Consider the following 19,712-nt stretch of genomic DNA (forward strand, 5'->3'; position numbering starts at 1 on the left):
GTGCGTTCGCCAGTCGTAGTTTGTATTACCTCAACGTGCTGAGGTGCCCTGCCCTTACAGATTTTCTCAGCCAGTGCCCTGCCAGGTCTACCCCCCTCACCATACCTCCTGGCAGTCGTCCGTTTGAAGATATATTTCAGTTCATCTGCAGCAAATTTGTGGTGTTCTGACAAGAGGGCCCTGATATCTCCCAACAGAGCAGCATCCCCCGTTTGCGTGTATCGCCGTTCCAGCGCTTGTATTGCCTCCTCCCGCCTCTGTAATTGGTGTCGTATGTCCCTCAGTATGCCAGAAGTTGTGCTTATGCATACACCTCGGATAGTCGCTTTGAATGCTTCCCACAGGAGGCAAGGGTCCTCCGTTGTAGGTGAGTTTAGATCAAAATAGTCTGTGATCGCTTTCAGGACTGTGTCAGCATACAATGGATCTCTCAGGGCTTGTGCGTTAAATCTCCATACATATGGCGGCGGGACATAGTGAGGGATTTGTAGCTTTAAGAGCACAGGGCTATGGTCCGATAGTGTTCTGGGGAGGTGCTTGACGTCTCTCACCCATGTTAATGTGTCCTGTGTGCCTAGCCAGAAGTCCAACCTGGACCAGCTGCTATTAGCCGCATTAATGTGAGTCGCCATGTGCTCCCCAGGGTGTGCTATCCTCCACACGTCAACCAGGCGCAAGTCAGTCATCACTTCTAGTAGCATCGCCCTCGCCTTTACATGTGGTTCCAGGGTATGCAGTGTTCTGTCAAGCCCATCTTTAAGCGTGACATTGAAGTCTCCCCCCCACAGTACATTGTCTGCAGTAACATCAGCTAGCGTGTGCCACAAGTTTTTGTAGAAGGTGGAGTCATCTATATTCGGGCCATATACATTTACTAATGCAATCTGCTGTTGTCTCACCTTTCCCACCACCACCACGTATCTGCCCTCCGTGTCTTTGCGTGTGTCCGTGATCTGAAAGTGGGTCCCCTTCTTTATCAGAATACTAACGCCCCTTGAAAAGGTTGAATAGTTGGAGATAGTGATCGACTCTGCCCACCTACTCCCCAGCTTCGACGTGTTATTGGGCGCCATGTGTGTTTCTTGTAGGAAGGCCACATCCACATTATTTCTATCTAAGTACGCAAACATGTGTCGTATCTTTTTTGGGTTCCCTAGGCCTCGTATGTTCCACGTGATAAAGTTCAGCGTACTAGGACGTGCCATTTCTGAGTGTCTGGCTACTGAGTCTGTTCGTTAGCGCCTAGTAGAGCGTCCGATATGTGGTTTTGCAGCTCCGGGCTGCGTGTGTGCCATAGTCCACAGACAGGGAGTGTAGTCATAACAACATCATTACAAGCAATGGATGAAGTCGCAATGCCTCTCAGACACAGTGCATATATTTGAACATTCCCCAACTTCCCTTTCCTCCCCCTCCCACTTCAGCACCCAAACTTTGCCAAAGCCATCCCCATATAAACTTCAAAACAATCTCGGAACTTGAGTTGGGGTACACCCGCATGGGGGTGTCGCCAAGAGCACACGTCTCCATCCACATAGTGGATGTGGACGGGTGCGGAATTCAGTTGCATATGTAACAGAGTTTGTCCCTTACCATCCCACCTTGTGACACTTTTAGATGAGCTAGCACCACCTCCAGTAACGGTCTAACTATGTTCTGGATAGTGTTAGGCAGTGCGCTCCACTGCACCCACGGTGTCCCACCAGCGGAGGGTCCTACTCAGTACAGGAGTGCAGCGGTGTGGGCCCAGCAGTTCAAAGGCTATGCATCCCGAGTATTGCTAGCCACATGTTACGTACAGCCATCCTGCATCTTGTAGCGTAATATCTACTCACTGTTCAACATTCCTGCTGGCACTCATCGCGACCAAGGGAGATCGCCGTCCACTTGTTGCAGCACAAAACAATCCGCTGCACACCATGCGCAGCCAGTTAAAACTCAACATCCAACTCGCTCGCGGTAGCCCGCCATTAAGGCCATCAGTCGTTGTCGCTCATTCCGTCTCCCCTTTCCCGCTCTTTGCGGCGTTTGCCTAGCTTCTTTACATACTCTTGTGCGGCTTGCACCGTCGGGAGGATTACCGGTTTGCCCTCTGTAAGAATTTTGAGTTTCGCGGGGTAGAGCATTGCATACCCGACTCCCATGTCCCGGAGTTTCTGTTTGACTGAGGCAAATTCCTTCCGCGCCATTTGCACCGCCATGGTGTGGTCAGGGTAGAACTCCAGGGTATTTCCCTGATACGTGACTGTGCCTTTTTCTCGTGCGAGTCTGAGTATGGTGTCTCTGTCTCGGTAGTTGAGGATGCGGGCAATGATCATCCTGAGAGTGGCCCCCGGCTTCGGGGTGGGCGCGAAGGAGCGGTGTGCGCGCTCGATCAGGAAGACCTCTGAGAAGCTCCCCGCACCAAATATGTCTTTCAGCATTGCCTCCACGTACGACTCCATCTTGCCAGTGTTGGTCGTCTCCGGCAGGCCCGAAATGCGCATGTTATTGCGGCGAGACCTGGCTTCTTGATCTTCCACCTTCGCTTTCAGGGTTTCCAGTGTCTTTTCCATGGTTCCGCACGTTTTCGATGTGTCCCTGGAGAGATCCTCGACCGTTGAGATCCGTTGTTCAGCTTCCACCAGTCGTTCCTCGTGGTTCTCCAGTTTCGCCGTCATAGCGTCCACCCTCAGGACGACAGCGTCCATCTTGGTGTTCATCTCCTGCAGGCTCTGCTGGATGGCACGTAGTACCGATTCCATGTTGGCACCGCCTTCCAGTTCTTGATCCCCTTCCGCGTCTGTGGCGGGCGCGGTTTTTTGCGTTTGTTTCCTGGTTTCAAAGGGTAGTTTTGATTGATTTTTATCCGGCTTCCCCATGCCGCTGGAAGCCACAGTTGGACTACTGATGCGCTGCGCTGGACTGGCTGTGGCCGGGGGCACTACTGTTGTTCGTTTACGCCTTGGTGGAATGCCTTGCGCCCCTACCGTCACAGGTTTATTCATTGGGCCACTCACTATTCATGCTGCCACCAGAAGTCGTGCCTGCGAGTGTCGCGGTAGCCTGGCATCACACGCAATGTTTGCTCATGGACACCCTGTCGCGTCGGGCCGGGGTCTGTCGCGCCGTTTCTGTGTCGTCTGTATCGCCCTTACTGGTGGAAGTGGTGATGGGCAGCCTTGCGAGGTGCTGTTCCGCGTAGATCCCAACTCGCATTGAAGGGCTGAGCGTCAGGGCTGCCTCCCTGCGTTGCCGCCTCGCCGCCTTCCCGGTAGTGTGCACCGTTGGGATGCAGCCGTTGCGCAGTGTGTGTACTGTAGCGCTCGCCTCTCAATGGCGTATGTTGGCGCTCCAGGAGGAGTCTCCCATCATCCGTCTCCCCTCCAGCCGTCCCCTCTCAGCCGTCTTTCACACACATGAGCCGCTGCCAGTCTCTCGGGCACTTACTCGGGGCCACAGCGGGCTCGCAGCGCTGTTCGCGGGTCCTCCGCTTGTGCGTGTCACCGCGGCCGCCATTTTGCTGTTCGTGGAACGCATCCCCTCCGCCGGTCCGGCACCGTTTGTTGGGGGCATTAAAGGCTTCGGCCCAGGCAGCGCGGTGTCTCCGCTTCAGCAGAGTGGTGGTATCGCCGCACACAGTGCGTTGTTAGGGGCCGCTAGCTCTTGCACGACTCGGTGCACTGAGTCGCGGTCGCCGCCATCTTGGATCGCCGTTTTCTCCCTTTGGTTCCCTGCCACAGCGCTGCAGTTTTCGGCGTCTTATCACCACCACCTTCCGATTTCCATATCTCCGTTCGTGGCAGGTGAAGATGCAGTTTTGGGGGTATTGGGACCGTTTTTCCCGCACCCGTCCGGCGGAGCTGACTTACACGCCAGCCATTCCGCAGTGCGCTCTCTAGCGCCCCCCCCCCCCCCCCCCCCCCCCCCCCCGAGCCACAGGGAGTTCAGTTGGCTATTTGAGCTGGAGCTTAATGAGGGTAACACTAGCTATGAATGACTGAATAGTTAATGGCCAACTACCAAGGACCGTGAACTAGGATCAGAGCCATTGGCTTCCTATCCAAGAGGTTTGCTCTTCACAAAAAAAAACAGGAAGGACTTCCCTTTACAGCCTCTCTTGTCATCAAACTACTGGTCATTAAAATGTGAACCTCTTCGGAGGTGAGGGGATTGATATATAGGGAAGTAGAACACAAAATCAGTTTATTCATTGATGATGTTCTTCTTTCCCTTACTGAACTAGACACTTTCACTCAGGTAACCATGCAAAGCTAGCTAAATTCGAGGTAGCCTCAGGTCTCAAAAGCAATAGGGAAAAGCCATAGGTTCTGGACATATACATGTCCTTGGACCGATTGTCTGCATTGAGAACCTTTTACCCTCATCAATGGGCCAAGTAATCACTTAAATATTGATCCAACTCGGCAGGCTTAGTGGAGACCTGGTACACTGCAAATCGGTACTTGCATAAAATCCAACTATTAGCAGATTTGGCAACATAGCAGCCACTTTATCTCGTGGCTGAGTCAAATTAACATGATTATAATGACTATTATCCTATGGCTACTTTTTATTTTCCACTCCCGATGACCACTCCTGGTGATGAAATAAAATCCTACAAAAAAGTATATAGAGGTTTACATTGTGAGACATAAGAGCACAATAACCAGAAAGATTCTTATGTCACCAAACATAAAACGGTGGGGGCCTGGTGTCCATGAAAATATGTATATATATATGTATTTGTTATTGCTGCAACACAAGGGGCCTCCTGCCCGAAGTCAAAACAGCAGCAGTGTGCGTCCAGGCAAGCCAGGCCGCATCTAGGGTAAAAGAAGACAATGTGCTTCAAACAAATTTTAATTCATGCAATCCATAGAATCAGCCACCAGGACAACCAACGGTACAGCCAACGTGTTTCGGCCTACCTGCCGCCTTGCTCACGGGTGAAAAGCATTTCACTATGTGGGTTTTTAAACTTGAAAATCGACAAAAGTAAGAGAACAGGGCAGATTGCAGTATGGCAATTAACAAAGTTGGTTATTTACCCAGTAATCAAACATCTAGTGAACAGACTGCTCAGCTCTTGTGAGCAATTTTTGAAGTCAGTGGAGGGTACCAGATGTCTGGTCAGCCGTTTGTATGCCATTATTGAGGCGGAGGGACCCTAACACAAATAGCCCTTTCAAAAGAAGTGAGGAAAGATACTAAACAGGGACATCTCAGAAACTGATTGGAAAGATCATTGGAGGGATATATCGAAGAGCTACAAAAATATTACACACAGAACGACATCATATACATTTATGTTTCTCTGACATCCAATTCAAGACTGGCTCAACAGGATACAGGGGAACAGAGATAAAAGGTGCCGGAATTAAAGTACACGGGCGGGGACGTCATTACATTTCTCAGGGTAGTACATAGCCATTCAAACATTTTGGAAAGAAATTCTTAGTCTTATTGTGGGAGCGCTTAGTTGGAAGAATTACAAAAGTGGACCCGGGAATGACCCTTCTGGGTCTAGGCACTGGGATGCAGGAAAAAAATCCCCAAGGATTCTATTTGTTGTACCATATGCTGGTGGTAGCCAGATAATTTTCTGAAGCTTACTGGAAAAGACCTGACAGACCCTCAATGACACAATGGATACATAATCTTTGGCAGATCCTATTCCTTGAGATTACCAATGACCTGCATCAGCAAAGAAAGCAAATTGTAAAACTGTGGCAACCTTTCATCCAGAGTTTAGTGGAACAGAGCCAACTGATAGACTTCCAAACGAGACAGAGGACTGACTCCAATAGTATGAACTGTAGGAGATGGGTGCTGAAGATCCATAGGCAAGGAGGTAACAAGAAGCAGTAGAAAAATAACCTCACATTACGTTGTGAAAGATGTTGCTGGCATTGCACACCCCCAGGGGAGGAGGGAGGAAGTATGTGACATCGTTCAAAGGCATTACGCAAGGCCCACATTGGAGGTGATACATACGTGTCTGTCTTTATGGAGATGGCTGGGGAGAGAAGCATAGATACCTCAGGATACACAGGACACCTTTTGGTGTCATCTGCTGATGAAATATCAAGCTTTTTGAATGTAATACAAAATTCTAATAAAATACTGAACAAAAACAGCACATAGCAAGAAGCATAAACTACAGTTTATCATTTAGAATGGCTCCTCAAAGGTTTATGTGCAAGCACGCTTTACAGCATATACTTTCTATAAAGAAATGTCAAAGCTAAACGTCAGCATCTAGAGCTCCCTTTGCACATGCCGATGACAAAAAAGTCAACCAAAGCTGGCACAGGCGTTTCAGGATAACAACAAAAGATGGTAGCTAGCCTCTAGCTTATAACTGTGTCATGATATTTGGAAAGTAGCGTAGGTTGCTTATTTGAGAACAACAAGGATAAGAAAGTGAGGACGGAAATGTAAACTTTCTCCATGCTGCCATACCTACCCTTACAGATTTCCTTCAAAGTCAGGGCACGGTTTACTATGTCTAAAACGCATAATATGCACTGTAGACTGATGCCACCAATACAACATTATCACTGCAAAGATGTGCCACAATTGATGGCTTGATCCAAGGTAGTTTAATTGACCTGTAAGAAAAAAGGAGAAAAACGTGTAACTCCTTCTGTGAGTATTACTCCAAAAATGCTTTAAAGTGGCTTCAGTCCGCATGTTCTACAAATTATCAACAGTTAATATCACAGTACTCTCTCTATTACTAAACAAAATGAAAACATCAAGGTAAAAGCAAAGCTTGGCAGATAAATGGCTGCAGGTTTTCTACTTCTCTCTCTGCATTTCTGGTCGTCATACTTCGAATCACTGTTCTTTAACCATACATTTCTATTGTTGACATTCATCATTCCAATAAAATGCAACATCATTTAAACATAGCATTAACATTCTCGTATCGTGGTTTTAAAAAATATGACCAAGTTCACAGAGCTATAACTCTTTAGATATACGGACTGTGCAGAACATCCCACATGGCACACACAGGTAGTCTCAACTTAGTCTTAGCTAATACAATCATCAGACAGGTCTTCCAAATTCACTTAGTTGGTGAAATGATTGACATGGATCGTGCATTTTTTTTAACCATTTTTTTTTATTGATTTAGAGAGGTATTGTATTATATATATATGTATCATTCCAAATTGCGATCGCAATTGGGCTCAGTGGTATGTATGAAAGAAAAACTGCCTTGCAAAATAAGGAATCGCAAAATTTGCGATTCCCTACTTTGCGATTGCATTTAAGGAATCGCAAATTGCCATTCCTTAAACGCAATGTAAGAAGCACAGAAAAAGTAAAATTTGGCCTTAAGGAATCGCAAATTACCACCAACTTGAAGTTGGTGGTAATTTGCGATTTCTCTGAAAAATGCACTTTTTTGCATTTTTCAAAGTGCCATGTGGTGCACATACATGCCCTTAGGGCATGTATGTGTGACACGTGCACACATGCACATTTCTGGGGTGCAACAGGGTATCCTTTTGACACCCTGGCACCCTTGAAATTACAGTCTCAATTTGCGATTCTCTAAATGAGAATCGCAAATTGAGAATGTCTTCCCATTCATTCCTATGGGCCTCTAGGCCCATAGGAATGAATGGGGAGGTATTCCTTAATTGTGAATCACAATTTGCAATTCACAATTAAGGAATTTGTAGTATTCGCAAAACCTTTCAAACAACGTCAGCTGCACTAACAAATCATTCAAACAAGATGGACCTGCAGGTGCACCAACTAAATACACATGCGGTGTACACCGATGGGATCGATAAAAAATTGAAAAATCATTTGTAAAGCGCACTAATTACCTGCGAGGGTCTCAAGGCGCTAGGGGGTGGGGAATGCTGCTACTGCTCGAAAAGCCAGGTCTTGAGGAGTCTTCTGAAGGTCAGCAGGTCTTCGGTCTGCCGTAGGTGGGTGGGGAGGGTGTCCAGGTCTTGGTGGCGAGGTGGGATAACGATCTGCTGCCGGCTGTCGCTCTTCAGATGCATGGGACTGTGGCGAGGGCGAGGTCTGCGGAGCGGAGCTGGCGGGTGGGGGTGTAGAGGCTGAGTCGTCTGATGAGGTACGCTGGTCCGGTGTTGTGGAGTGCCTTGTGTGTGTGGGTGAGGAGCTTGAAGGTTATCCGCTTGTTGATGGGGAGCCAGTGCAGGTCTCTCAGGTGGGGTGTGATGTGGCTGCAGCGAGGGATGTCGAGGATCAGGCGTGCAGATGCGTTCTGGATGCGTTGAAGTCGTTTCAGGAGTTTGGTCGAGGCTCGTGCGTAGAGGGCGTTTTTCGTAGTCCAACCTGCTGCTGACTAGGGCCTGGGTGACCGTTCTTCTCGTTTCGGTGGGGATCCACTTGTAGATCTTGCGGAGCATGCTGAGGGTGTTGAAGCAGGAGGAAGAGACGGCGTTGACCTGCTTAGTCATGGAGGGTGGAGTTGAGGATGACCCCATAGGTTGCGTGCGTGGTCGGTTGGTCTTGGAGCTGTTCCCAGTGCGGTCGGCCACTAGGAGTCTTCCCAGGTCGAAGGGGAGTATCCGAGGATGAGGACCTCCATCTTGTCAGAGTTCAGCTTCAGACGGCTGTTCCTCATCCATTCGGCGACGGCCTTCATTACTTCGTGGAGGTTGGTTTTGGTGGTGTTGGGGTCCTTGGTGAGGGAGAGGATCAGCTGGGTGTCATCAGCGTAAGAGAAGATGTTGAGGTCGTGCAATCGGGCGCCGTGGGCGAGCGGTGCCATGTAGATGTTAAACAACGTTGGGCTGAGGGATGAGCCCTGGGGTACGCCGCAGATGATCTTGGTGGCTTCGGAGCGGAATGGGGGTACGCGGACGCTCTGTGTTCTGCCAGAGAGGAAGGAGGTGTCCAGTCCAGGGCCTTCTCTTGGATCCCGGCGTCGTGGAGGCATTTGCGGTGGCAGACCACGTGGAAGGCGGCTGACAGGTCCAGGAGGATGAGGGTCGCGGTTTCTCCGTTGTCTAGCAGGGTCCTGATGTCATCGGTGGCGGCGATTAGGGCAGTATCGATGCTGTGGTGGCTGCGGAACCCGGACTGGGATGGGTCCAGGATGCTGTTCTCCTCGAGGTAGCAGGTCAGTTGTTTGTTGACGGTCTTCTCAATGACCTTCGCTGGGAACGGGAGCAGGGAGATGGGCTGGAAGTTCTTGAGGTCCTTGGGGTCTGCCTTGGGTTTCTTGAGTAAGGCATTGATCTAGGCTCTCCGGGAAGGTTGCTGTATCGAAGGAGATGTTGATGGCTTTCCAGTGATGGAGTGCTATGGCGGTGCTCGCTTAGTTGAAGATGTGGTGTGTGCATGGGTCTGACGGGGATCCGGAGTGGATGATGTTCATGATCTAGATGGTGTAGTCGTTAATGTTGGTCCAGGAGAACAGGCGGTTGGTGCGGGTGGTGGTCGTGGGGACGGAGGTCTCAGTGGTTGTCGGGGTGGTTGTGGCGTTGAAGCTGTTGTGGATGTCTGTGGTGGATGTCTGCGATCCTGCGATGGAGGAAGACGGCCAGCGAGTCGCACAGGTTTTGCGAAGGTGGGATGTCGTTGGTGTTGGAGCAGGGGTTGGAGAGTTCCTTCACAATGTTGAAGAGCTCTTTGCTGTTGAGTGCGTTGTTGGTCTTTGAAGGAGGCCCTTTTAGCAGTTCTGATGAGGCGATGGTGTCTGCGGGTGGCGTTCATGTGTGCTGTGTAGCTGTCCGGTGTTCGTTCACGGAGCCAGTTCTTCTACAGCTTTCGGCAAGTTTGCTTGAAATCCTGGAGGTCTTCAGTGAACCAGCTGGCTTTCCTGCTAGTGTGGCTGTTGGAGGGTTTCTTGAGCGGGGCGAGGGTGTTGGCGCAGTCGTTGATCCACTGTCTGAGGTTGTGGGTGGTGGTGTCAGGGTCGGTGGGTGTGCTCTGGGAGAGGGTGGTTGTTAGCTGGTCTTCGGTGACTTTGCTCCAGCAGCAGCGAGGCATCTGTTGGGTGCGGTGGTGCGCGCGGGTTTCCGGAAGGTGAAGTAGATGTAGTGATGGTCGGTCCAGGGGAGTTCGGTGGTGTGGTTGAAGGAGACGTGGGGGCTCGCTGAGAAGATGGGGTCAAGCGTGTGGCCGGCGGTGTGGGTGGGAGTTGTGACGAGTTGTCTGAGTCCGAGGTTGGCGATCAGGGTGGTGGAGTTGGTGTTGTTGTTCTCGAGGTGGAAGTTCAGGTCCCCTAGGATGATGTAGTCCGTGGAGGCGAGGGCGTGTGTGCTGACGAAGTCGGCAATGGAGTCGCTGAACTGTGATCAGGGTCCAGGGGGCCTGTAGACGAGGGTTCCTCTGAGGGTGGTGTTGGGATTGGTGTGGATCTGGAAGTGCAGGTGTTTCGCGGTGCTCAGGGTGTCGTCGGTGTCTTATAAAAAAAAGCCCAATCCCAAACTCAACTGGTGCAATCAGTGTGCTGCTGCTCCCCTATAATTGACTCCTTATCATCTCTGCCTCAATTTCTCTCAGCTGTCCTAACGGAAATAAAGAAGCCCTCGGTGACCGAGTCATCAGACCCCTCACCTCAGGGTCCAAGCCCGGCACAGGGCCCATCTCACCCCCAAAAGTCCAAACCCTCGTACCTCACGGAGATAGGAGACGCCAAATCACTCCTTATTGAACCATCCAAAAATCATAATTCACATCAGCTGTCGAAAAGGGAAAAGAAAAGTCAACTAAAAAGCTAGTACAAACAAGAAATTGACACTACAACTTCAAATATGAGTATTCCCTCTATGAGCGACACAGTGCTTCCAGGAAATGCCCCCTCAACATTATTTTTGAAAGGAGAACAGACAAGCCCGCAATTAACATCGAATCAGTTGCCCCCACACACAGAACCTCCACATCAGACCAGTCTGCAGTCAGGGCTACCTCAGGCTATGGGACACCCCTTGCAACCATCAATACAAGCAAAACCCGGCCCTAAACAACCACTAACTAAGCACCCAACATTGGAAGCAAGGCAACAGAGTCCTGCATCTTCCCAGATTTCAGCACAAGAAGTTAGTTTCTCTCGTCTTCTTACCGTCGAGGACAACAAATCATGCACACAGAGTATAGCCACAGAACCTACAAAAACTTTTCAAATCATTACCAGACCTAAGCCACCTACAATCAAGAGACATAATCGCTATTGAATTCATTCCATCTACCGGATCTAATACGGGTGAAGCTACGCCAGTAACATGGGTACCCCGGTAGCCCAGGATCCGGTCCTGAAAAAAACTGACCAATTTAAATCCTGGGGTATTACAACAATAGTACCAAGTGCTCCTCGCTACCCCTCAATACTGGAAAACAATCAGGCCGTACTTCCAGCTCCTCCTTAGTCCCCTTTTCAGTACTGAGGTCCGCAAGAGGCAGCTCACCAACAGTAATCCCAGAGCCCGCAACCGACCAGCGAAACTTCAACTGAACAGATTGGTTATGGCTGCCGGGGGGGTTCTATCCAGAAACCGGACCGATTGAACCACGATTAATTATGGTCTAACAATATGCTCCTGGAACATCAAAGGATTTGGGCAGGAAAACCAATCTGAAGCCTTCCTGGATTTTTTTTGTTTTTCAAATTTATTTTTATTGATTCAGGAAAGCAAACACAAAAAAAAAAGGAAGAAACAATCAACAAAGCGACAAAAGCAATAGACCCAACGGGTAGACTCCAGGATCGCCATTAGCACAGTACACAATGCTAGAGGGCGTAATGACCGCCAAGTCAGTGTCCATTCGCCTAAGTGGCTCACATCAGTCCTCCTTCAGTTGCAGAAGAGCAAAGCCTAGCCGCCACTGAGGTGCGTCCCCGCATCGGAGTCTTCCATAGCCCATTAATCAGCTACGTGTCGCGTAAACAGCAACTTTAACCGTCCCCCCCCCAACCCCGCCCCCCCACCCCCCACCCCCCGTGGTGGCAGCTCACCTCATTCATACCGGGAAGTATACCACTCCACTATCAGATCTGGAACAAGTGTAGTGCTCGCAAGCCCGACGGGCATACTGCCGATGGGAGACCCCGGGACAAGAACCTGACTAGGGGTCCCCACGTAAACATGAAGTTCTTGAAATTGCCCAGAAAGATGTCGGAAACCCTCTCCAAACTCAATAGTCGCCACAACCGCGCATGCCACAGCGACGTCGCCGGCGCCGTAGGCTTCTTCCATCCCGCCGCCAGTGTCAATTTAGCCGCACCCAGGCACAGCCATATAATCCGCTTGTCGGCTCTAGTCTGATGCGCCAGCATCGGATCACGAAGCCCCAATAGAACATAGTCCACGGTCTCCGGGATCGGATACCCAATCACCTCCTTAATGTGAGCCAGTATCTCTGTCCAGAAAGGCCTGATGGTCGGGCAATCCCACCATATATGGCGGAAATCTCCCAGCTGGCCACATCCTCTCCAGCATCTGTCGGAGGTCGATGGGAAAATGCGGTGCAGCTTGGATGGATAGAGATACCAGTCATACATAAGTTTCAAATGAGCTTCCCGAAGTCCAATCGAGTGGTTGTGGGTTTTGATGTCCCTCCACAACCCAGTCCATTCAGCTTCCGAAATATCCCTCCCAAGACAGGTCTCCCAATGCTCCTTATAGCGGGGCCTAGGGAATATTACTGTGTCCATGAGTAGTCTATATATGAAGGATATTGTCCCCTTCATACAGGAGGTGCGAGCAATGAACGCCTCGAAAGCCGTCAGTTGTCTCGTGGCCGCTTCTCTCACCCCAGGCGAGGTTGCCCAGTGTAGAAGTTGGTTATGATGGAACCGTTCGGTGGGAGGTACCCCATAGTCCCTCATGCAATTGTGAAATGTAAGTGGATCTGCCCCATGGAACAGGTGGGTAAGCGCCCTGCAGCCCCCCTCACTCCACTGTGCGAACGGGCCATCGCGTACCGCCGGTGGGAAGGACGGGTTCCTATGTATAGGGGTGAATGGAGATGGGAAGGTGGTCCAACGGTCATCCCCAGCCAACGTGTCCCAGATTTTCAGGACCGTACCCGTAGGAGTGCATATATAGGCATTCTTGGGTCGATCTGCCTTCGGTTTCCAGGCCAGATCCCATATGGATCTCCCAGCCACACTACGCTCCATATGTAGCCAGTGCTTTTCTGACATGCGTTGAGACCATTCCACAAGCACTCTCAATTGCGCCGCCTTGTAATATAAATGCATGTCTGGGAACCCCACTCCCCCCTCCCCCCGCGGCCGGCGAAGTACTGCAAACGGGAGACGAGCCCGGCCCCCCTGCCACACAAATTTCAGCATGAGTGTCTTCAAGCGCCGGAAGAAGTCTAGGGGCACCGTTATGGGAAGGGCCTGGAAGAGATACAAAAATTTGGGCAGCAGCACCATCTTAAGCGCATGAATGCGTCCGAGCCAAGAGATGAATTTCGGTTTCCATTTCTCCAGGTCCCCCCGGATCGCCGCGAAGGTAGGTGGGAAGTTAGCTGCAAACAACCCATCCAAGGTGGGGGTCAAGTGAACCCCCAAGTACAGCAAGGAGGCGGAGGACCACGAAAGGGGCGTAAGAGGACGCACCTGTTCCACCACTGCTGGCGACAATGTCAAGTTCAGGATGTACGACTTGGCCATATTAACCTTAAATCCCGCCACCTTCTCATAGTCAGAGAGAACCCCGTGGACATGGGGCAGCGAGCGGACCGGGTCTCCCAATGATAAGAGAACATCATCCGCGAACAGGGAGATCTTGTGCTGTTCTCCAGTGAAGGGAATGCCCACAATCTCTTCCCTTTCCCGAATGGCTAGCGCCAGCGGCTCTATACTAAGCGCGAAGAGCAGTGGAGACAGCGGACACCCCTGCCGCGTACCGCGGGTATGGGGGAAGCAGGCAGACCTATGTCCGTTAACCAGCACTCTAGAGGTAGGCCGGTCATAATTAGCTCGAAGCATTCGTACAAAGCGGGGGGAGAACCCGAAGGCCTCCAGCGTCAAGTTTAGAAATCCCCAGTCGACACGATCAAATGCCTTCTCCGCATCTAGGCCCACCAATACAGCAGGCAAACGGAACCGTTCCGCCTTTTCGATCAGATGCACCACGCGTCGCAGATTGTCATGCGTCTGTCGCTCTTTGATAAATCCGGACTGGTCCGGATGGATGACAGACGGCATCAGGTCTCGTAGCCGCTTTGCAAGAATCCCTGAGTAAAGCTTGGCGTCTAAGTTGAGGAGCGCAATCGGGCGGTAGGAAGAACATTGAGTGGGGTCTTTCCCAGGCTTGGGAAGGATGGTAACCAAAGCTTCTGCCATCGATCCTGAGGTCCGCCCCTCCGTAGCCATGGAATTGAACAGGGTGACTAGGAACTCGCAGAGCTCTCCCGCGAATGTTTTATAGAATGAGGCCGTGTACCCGTCCGGCCCGGGGGCCTTGTGGAGCTTAAGGGCTGTTATGGCGTCAAGCACTTCCTCCCTCGTGACAGGTGCCGAGAGTAGCTCATTCCACTCCCTTGAGACTTGGGGTATAGGAAGGCCCGCCAGGAAGGCGGACTGAGCCGCCCGGTCCAAATCCTCCCCCCCATATAGGGCAGCGTAGAAGCGGCCAAATATGGCAGCCTTGTCCTCATCCTTGTGTTGGTCCTTTCCTGCCTCATCCTTGATCCCTCCAATATACTCCCGCTCCCGTTTGTCCCGAAGTTGCCTCGCCAGATGCCTCCCCACCTTGTTTCCCATCGAGTAGGAAGTCCTCCGCAGCCGTAGTAACGTAAATTCCGCTCTATTATTGTAATGAGCCCGGAGTTTCCCCCGCACCGCTGTCAAGGGTCGCAGGGTCACTCGAGACGGATTGGCCTTATGCGCCTGTTCCAGTGCAGCTAATTCGGACTCAAGAGCCTCACGCTCCTTCCTCCTCTGTTTATTCAGATCGGCATTGAGAGCGATGCAGGTGCCTCGCAACGAGGCCTTACATGCGTCCCAAGTGTTGTATACTGAAGTATCCGCAGACGGGTTGAGTTCTAGAAACTCCCGAATGGCGCCTCTTAACTTTTTACATGACACGTCATCCCGGGTCAGTGCCTCGGGAAAGTACCATTTCCTCCACCCGTCCCCCCCCATCGACCACTGCAGCCCAAGCACCACTAAGCTGTGGTCCGACACCGAGAGTGGAAAAATACTGGACACCTGGACATCCCCCCGTAAGGCCTGACTGATGAAGATGTGATCAAGTCGGGAATAGGACAAATGGACATGGGAAAAGTAGGTGTAGTCCCTGGAGTGGGGGTACAGGAAGCGCCAACCGTCAATCAGCCCTAAGTCCTCCACCCGCCTCTGAGTTTCAGCAGTAAAGACTCCCGTCCCCGCCCTTTGCGTGCTTGAGCTATCCAGGACCTTGTCCCACACCATGTTGAAGTCCCCCAGCAAAAACAATTGGCCTTCCACAAACTCCCCCATCTTATCCAGCAGAGACTGCAGAAAGCTATTCTGTGAGGCATTAGGTCCATACATCACCACAAACGTGCACACTCGGCCATAGAGCGACCCTTTTACCATCAGCCACCTGCCCTCTTTATCCCCCCGCACCCCCTCAGGTTGAAAGTGGAGGGACGCACGAAACAGTAAGGCAACCCCCCTGTGCTTAGTGGATGCAGATGCCCTGTATATGAGTGGGAAGTGCCTATGACGGAGCCTGAGTTCATCCCTCCTCGCTAGATGAGTTTCCTGCAGCCCCACCACATCCAGGTGGTGGTCAGTCAGGTATTTCCACACCTTCTGCCGCTTCTGCGGGGAGTTAAGCCCCTTCACGTTCCAGGTGCCTATGCTAATAGTCATAAGAAACCAACGTACATCTCATAGCCGTGTCACACGCCAGCAAAGAGGCCGGCGGCATCACCTCCCGCCCATCCACCTGGCCCTCACCCGCGTCCACCCACCACCTGCGCCCTACATCTTTCCATCTACCTTCCCCCCATCGTGAACTGCTAGACGGGCAGAATTCCCAGAAACTAGGGAGCAGAAGGGAGTCGTGTGCTACGCACCCATCCCCATACACCTCAACCCACACACACATCCAATAGCCGCCACCACCGGCCCCCCATCCCCCACCCAGACCCCCAAGCCCCCAACAGACCCTCCCAACCCCCCCAAAAACAAGGAACAACAAAATACAACGCAAGGCACTGAACCTGAACCTCGCAGTCTGCAATTCCAGCTCCAGCAGGTCGTGGTTCGAAAGTCCCCCACTGGACTGGAATCGGGGCAGGGGTGTCAACCTGGTGACCCCCAGGTCCAAGGTCCGGGGTGTCTTCACCAAAAGTACCATTATACCCCGGGGACCTCAGGCCAAGAGCCCCCCCGACGCCGCTCCATGAATTCGGGGTCACGCTGCTCCAGAGCTCATCTGGGAATCCGCCAATGTGGCGGAGGCCACCGATGCCACCGCGGCCCCTCTCTCCTGCTCACGAGTCGCCGGGTCGGGTCGCCGCCGCTCCGGGGAGGGGCCCACCCTGTGCCAGGAGGAAGAGCGGCGCCGCCTCCGGAATGGCGAGCCCCGGGCCTCCTGTGAAGATTCCGAGTCCTCGATGCCCAGAAGATCCTTTGCCTCTCGCAAGGAGTTGATCTGTCTCAGTCTGTTCTCCCACCGAAAGATGATCCGGAAAGGGTGACCCCAGGAGTAGGATATCCCGCGCTCCCGGAGGAAGGCGGTCACCGGCCGGAAGTCCCTACGTTTCTGCAAGGTGGTCGCCGCCAAGTCCTGGTAAAGCTGGGGGCGATGGCCCCTAAATTGCAACGAGGCGATAGTTCTAGCCTTCCTCAATATCTGTTCTTTCACCTGAAAGTCATGCACACAGACGAGGATGTCCGGCGGCGGGCCCCCTCCTCTCCTAGGTAGCCCCACTCTGTGCACCCTGTCCATCTGGATGTCGCGCTCCTCCTCTTCCCCCAAGATCTGGAGAAACAAGGCCTGGACATACCCACGCAGATCCCCCGCCTCACCGTCCCACGGCACCGCTTTGATACGAATGTTGTTACGCCTGGAGCGGTTCTCCAAGTCCTCCGCGTGGGTCTGCAGATCCAAATTCTGCTCTGTGAGGCGTATAATGTCCTGTTGGAGCTGGTGCACATCACTGGCCACGCTAAGGTCATGGTCCTCCAGTGTCGCCACTCTCTCGCCCAGCCCGTCCACGTCCCTCCGCACCTCCCTGAGATCCGAGGCCAGCTGTGTCCGAAGTTCGGAGATGTCCTCCTTTATGGTAGCGAAGAGCTCCTTCATAAATGCTTTAGTCGCTGGTGCCTCGTCGTCCGACTGTTTCGAGGACCCGCTGGCTCCCGGCGATGCCGGCTGCTGCGACGACTTGGCGGCTGCATCCTTCGCCCCTTTCGTCCCCTTGCGCTGTGAAGTAGACATGGCTGTGAGTCGCCTCCGCCCTCCCACCTCTAGGTATCAGGTAGTCGCTGCCGGGGGGGGGGATTCGACAGGATCCCAGAGTGATGGCCCGCCGCACAGGACTCCCCGTCAGCAGTGTCGCCTCACGCCTCCCAGAGCGTCCGCTACTTCACCAGCGCCCCGAGCGCCGGGATCCCCCTCCAGTCCGGAGAGTGGGCGTCCGAGGCAAGGGCCTCACCTCGATGGCGGTGCTTCAGCCGTGAGCACGTGGAAGGCCTCCGGAACCGCTCTCTCCAATAGCCGGGCCTAGGTGCCCTCAGGGTGCTCCGCTCCTCAAAATCTGCGCCTGCGGGCAGCGCCCACTCCACTCTCCCCAGGTGCCCACTCTCAGCCGTGGGGCGCAGTCGCGCCGATGGGCCCGCCGCCGGAAGGTACCGCAAAGTGCAGCACTAGACCACTCCACAGTATCCACCAGCAGTGCCACCGATCCGATGGTGTCCAAGGCTCCGCCACTACCTGGTCCGGCCACCAGGCCGAGTGGACCTCCGCTCGGCGGCAGGCGCGTGCAGGACCACGCGATGTCTCTCCAGCCACAGACACTCCCCAAGTCCAATGTTCGTAGGCCCCAGCGTGGCGTGCGTTCCCACGCGGAGATCCGTCCGTGCCACCTCGCTGCTGCTTTCGCCCTCCCTCGCTGGAAGGCACTCAGTTCACTGCCCCTGAGAAGTGGGTTTCACCTGCTCCTTCCTTCCTCCGTCGGGCCGTAGCGCTCCGAACCGCTCCGAGGGCCAGGGCCCGCCCCACGCCTCACTGCCGGCTCTCCAATCAGCCCCGGGCGGCGGACACCCACCAGCGCGTCCCGCCAGCGCTCCCCTCGGCGCCGCGCTGATCACTCCTCCACCGGCGCGCCCAGCGCCCCCACCTCACACGCACAGCCGATGAGGCCGGCTCCGGCGCTGCTCCAGGGCTCGGGTCTGCTCCGCCTCCTCCGGCCTCCAGTTCACGCGAGGCCGCCGCCTCGCAGGCCGCAGCTCGGATCGCCTCTGGCGGCTCCCGCCGATCACTCTCCGCAGCGGTGATGACACCGGAGCACACCGCCAGCATTCGGCAGCCTCCGCCGAACAAACTGTGCAGGCAGGACGCCTCGGGACCCCGCTGTTAGCAGCTATGCAGGATCGGCGTCGGAGAGGCTCGAGAAAGCGTGCTTCCTGGATTTTTTAAACAAATACGACAGACACCCTCCTTTTACAGGAAACATGGGCAGGAGAAAGTATCCCAATAGTGGTCTTCCTGGAGTTTATGACACCCGCCACCAGGCAGTTCAAGTTCGGCAGACCATGTGGCGGTCTCTCGATTTAAGTATCAACAAAACTATCCAAATGTATTAAACAGATTAAATTTGAGGAGCATTGGCTCTCTGGAATAACTCTGGGAAGTTCACATACGGATCCTCAGCTGCTCACCCTCAACGGCTATATCTCTCCCTGCACCACCAAGAAAAACCCCAAAATGGACAGCTTGATCAACCCCATCTGTGACTTAATCAGCAAGGATGGCAGCACACCAAGCATCATCTCAGGCAATTTTAATACAAATCTCTACTGCAATCTTGCAGATGACACAGGACCGGACCCACAAAGAGTCCCTCCACACTTTACATCCCAGTCAATTCCTGTTGGAAATAAATCTTCGACACTGGGCGAATATGTGGCAATGCAGTTCAGCAGCTTAGGATTTACCTTATTTAATGGGCGCCTTCCCACCGACATCCCGTCCGCATGGACCCAGTCAGAAGGAAGATCCTTCTCGTTTTTGGACTTCACTCTAGGGAGTAGAGAAATACTGCCCTGGATCAAGAGTTGTCAAATCGCACCACAAAGAGAGAATGACCACTGGGCACAAATGCTAACATTATCCACCAGCATTCCACACCATCAAGAACTTGCCCATACTCACTCAGGCAGCCACACAGAGGATCTAAAGTGGATTAAGTGGTCAGACTCCACGGCCCCTTCCCAGATGGAAAAAATCAGAGCCCTATTACATCAATCTCTAGAGCTAAATACTCATGTCATTAGTGGCTGGACCTTTCTTACAAACCTCCTTCTCAATGAACTGCTAATCAGGAGGGGCCCGAGAAACCAAATCTCTCAATTCTACATCTCAAAAGACACAAGGAAAGTAAGAACTGAGAGGAACCGAGCACTTCGTCTATCAAGAAAGAACCCCAGCAATAAAATCAATTTCAATAACTATAAGCAAGCCCAAGCAGCTTTTAGAATCTCTACACGAAAGGAAAAACGTGCAGCCTTGGATCAATTCTGGCTGAAGCTCATCTATGAAAGTAGCAATCCTAACCCGAAG

General features: G+C 52.6%; 1 protein-coding gene across 4 annotated transcripts in view; it reads right to left on the reverse strand.

The window, feature by feature from the left end:
- The window catches only part of PAQR3 (progestin and adipoQ receptor family member 3), a 656,943-nt gene that overhangs the window by 102,915 nt on the left and 534,316 nt on the right, over positions 1 to 19,712 (reverse strand). For 3 of the 4 annotated variants that reach the window (XM_086961801.1, XM_086961798.1, XM_086961799.1), the window contains one exon: positions 6,449 to 6,593. In XM_086961801.1, coding sequence (XP_086817927.1) covers positions 6,451 to 6,593 — 143 coding nt within the window. In that variant the 3' untranslated portion in view covers positions 6,449 to 6,450. Of the gene's footprint in view, positions 1 to 6,448; positions 6,594 to 19,712 lie in introns of those variants that run through there. The other variant, XR_015309345.1, reaches the window with a different exon arrangement.

Source organism: Lissotriton vulgaris, chromosome 3_1 (genome assembly GCF_964263255.1).
Source record: "Lissotriton vulgaris chromosome 3_1, aLisVul1.2, whole genome shotgun sequence".
NCBI classification, from domain to species: Eukaryota; Metazoa; Chordata; class Amphibia; order Caudata; family Salamandridae; genus Lissotriton; species Lissotriton vulgaris.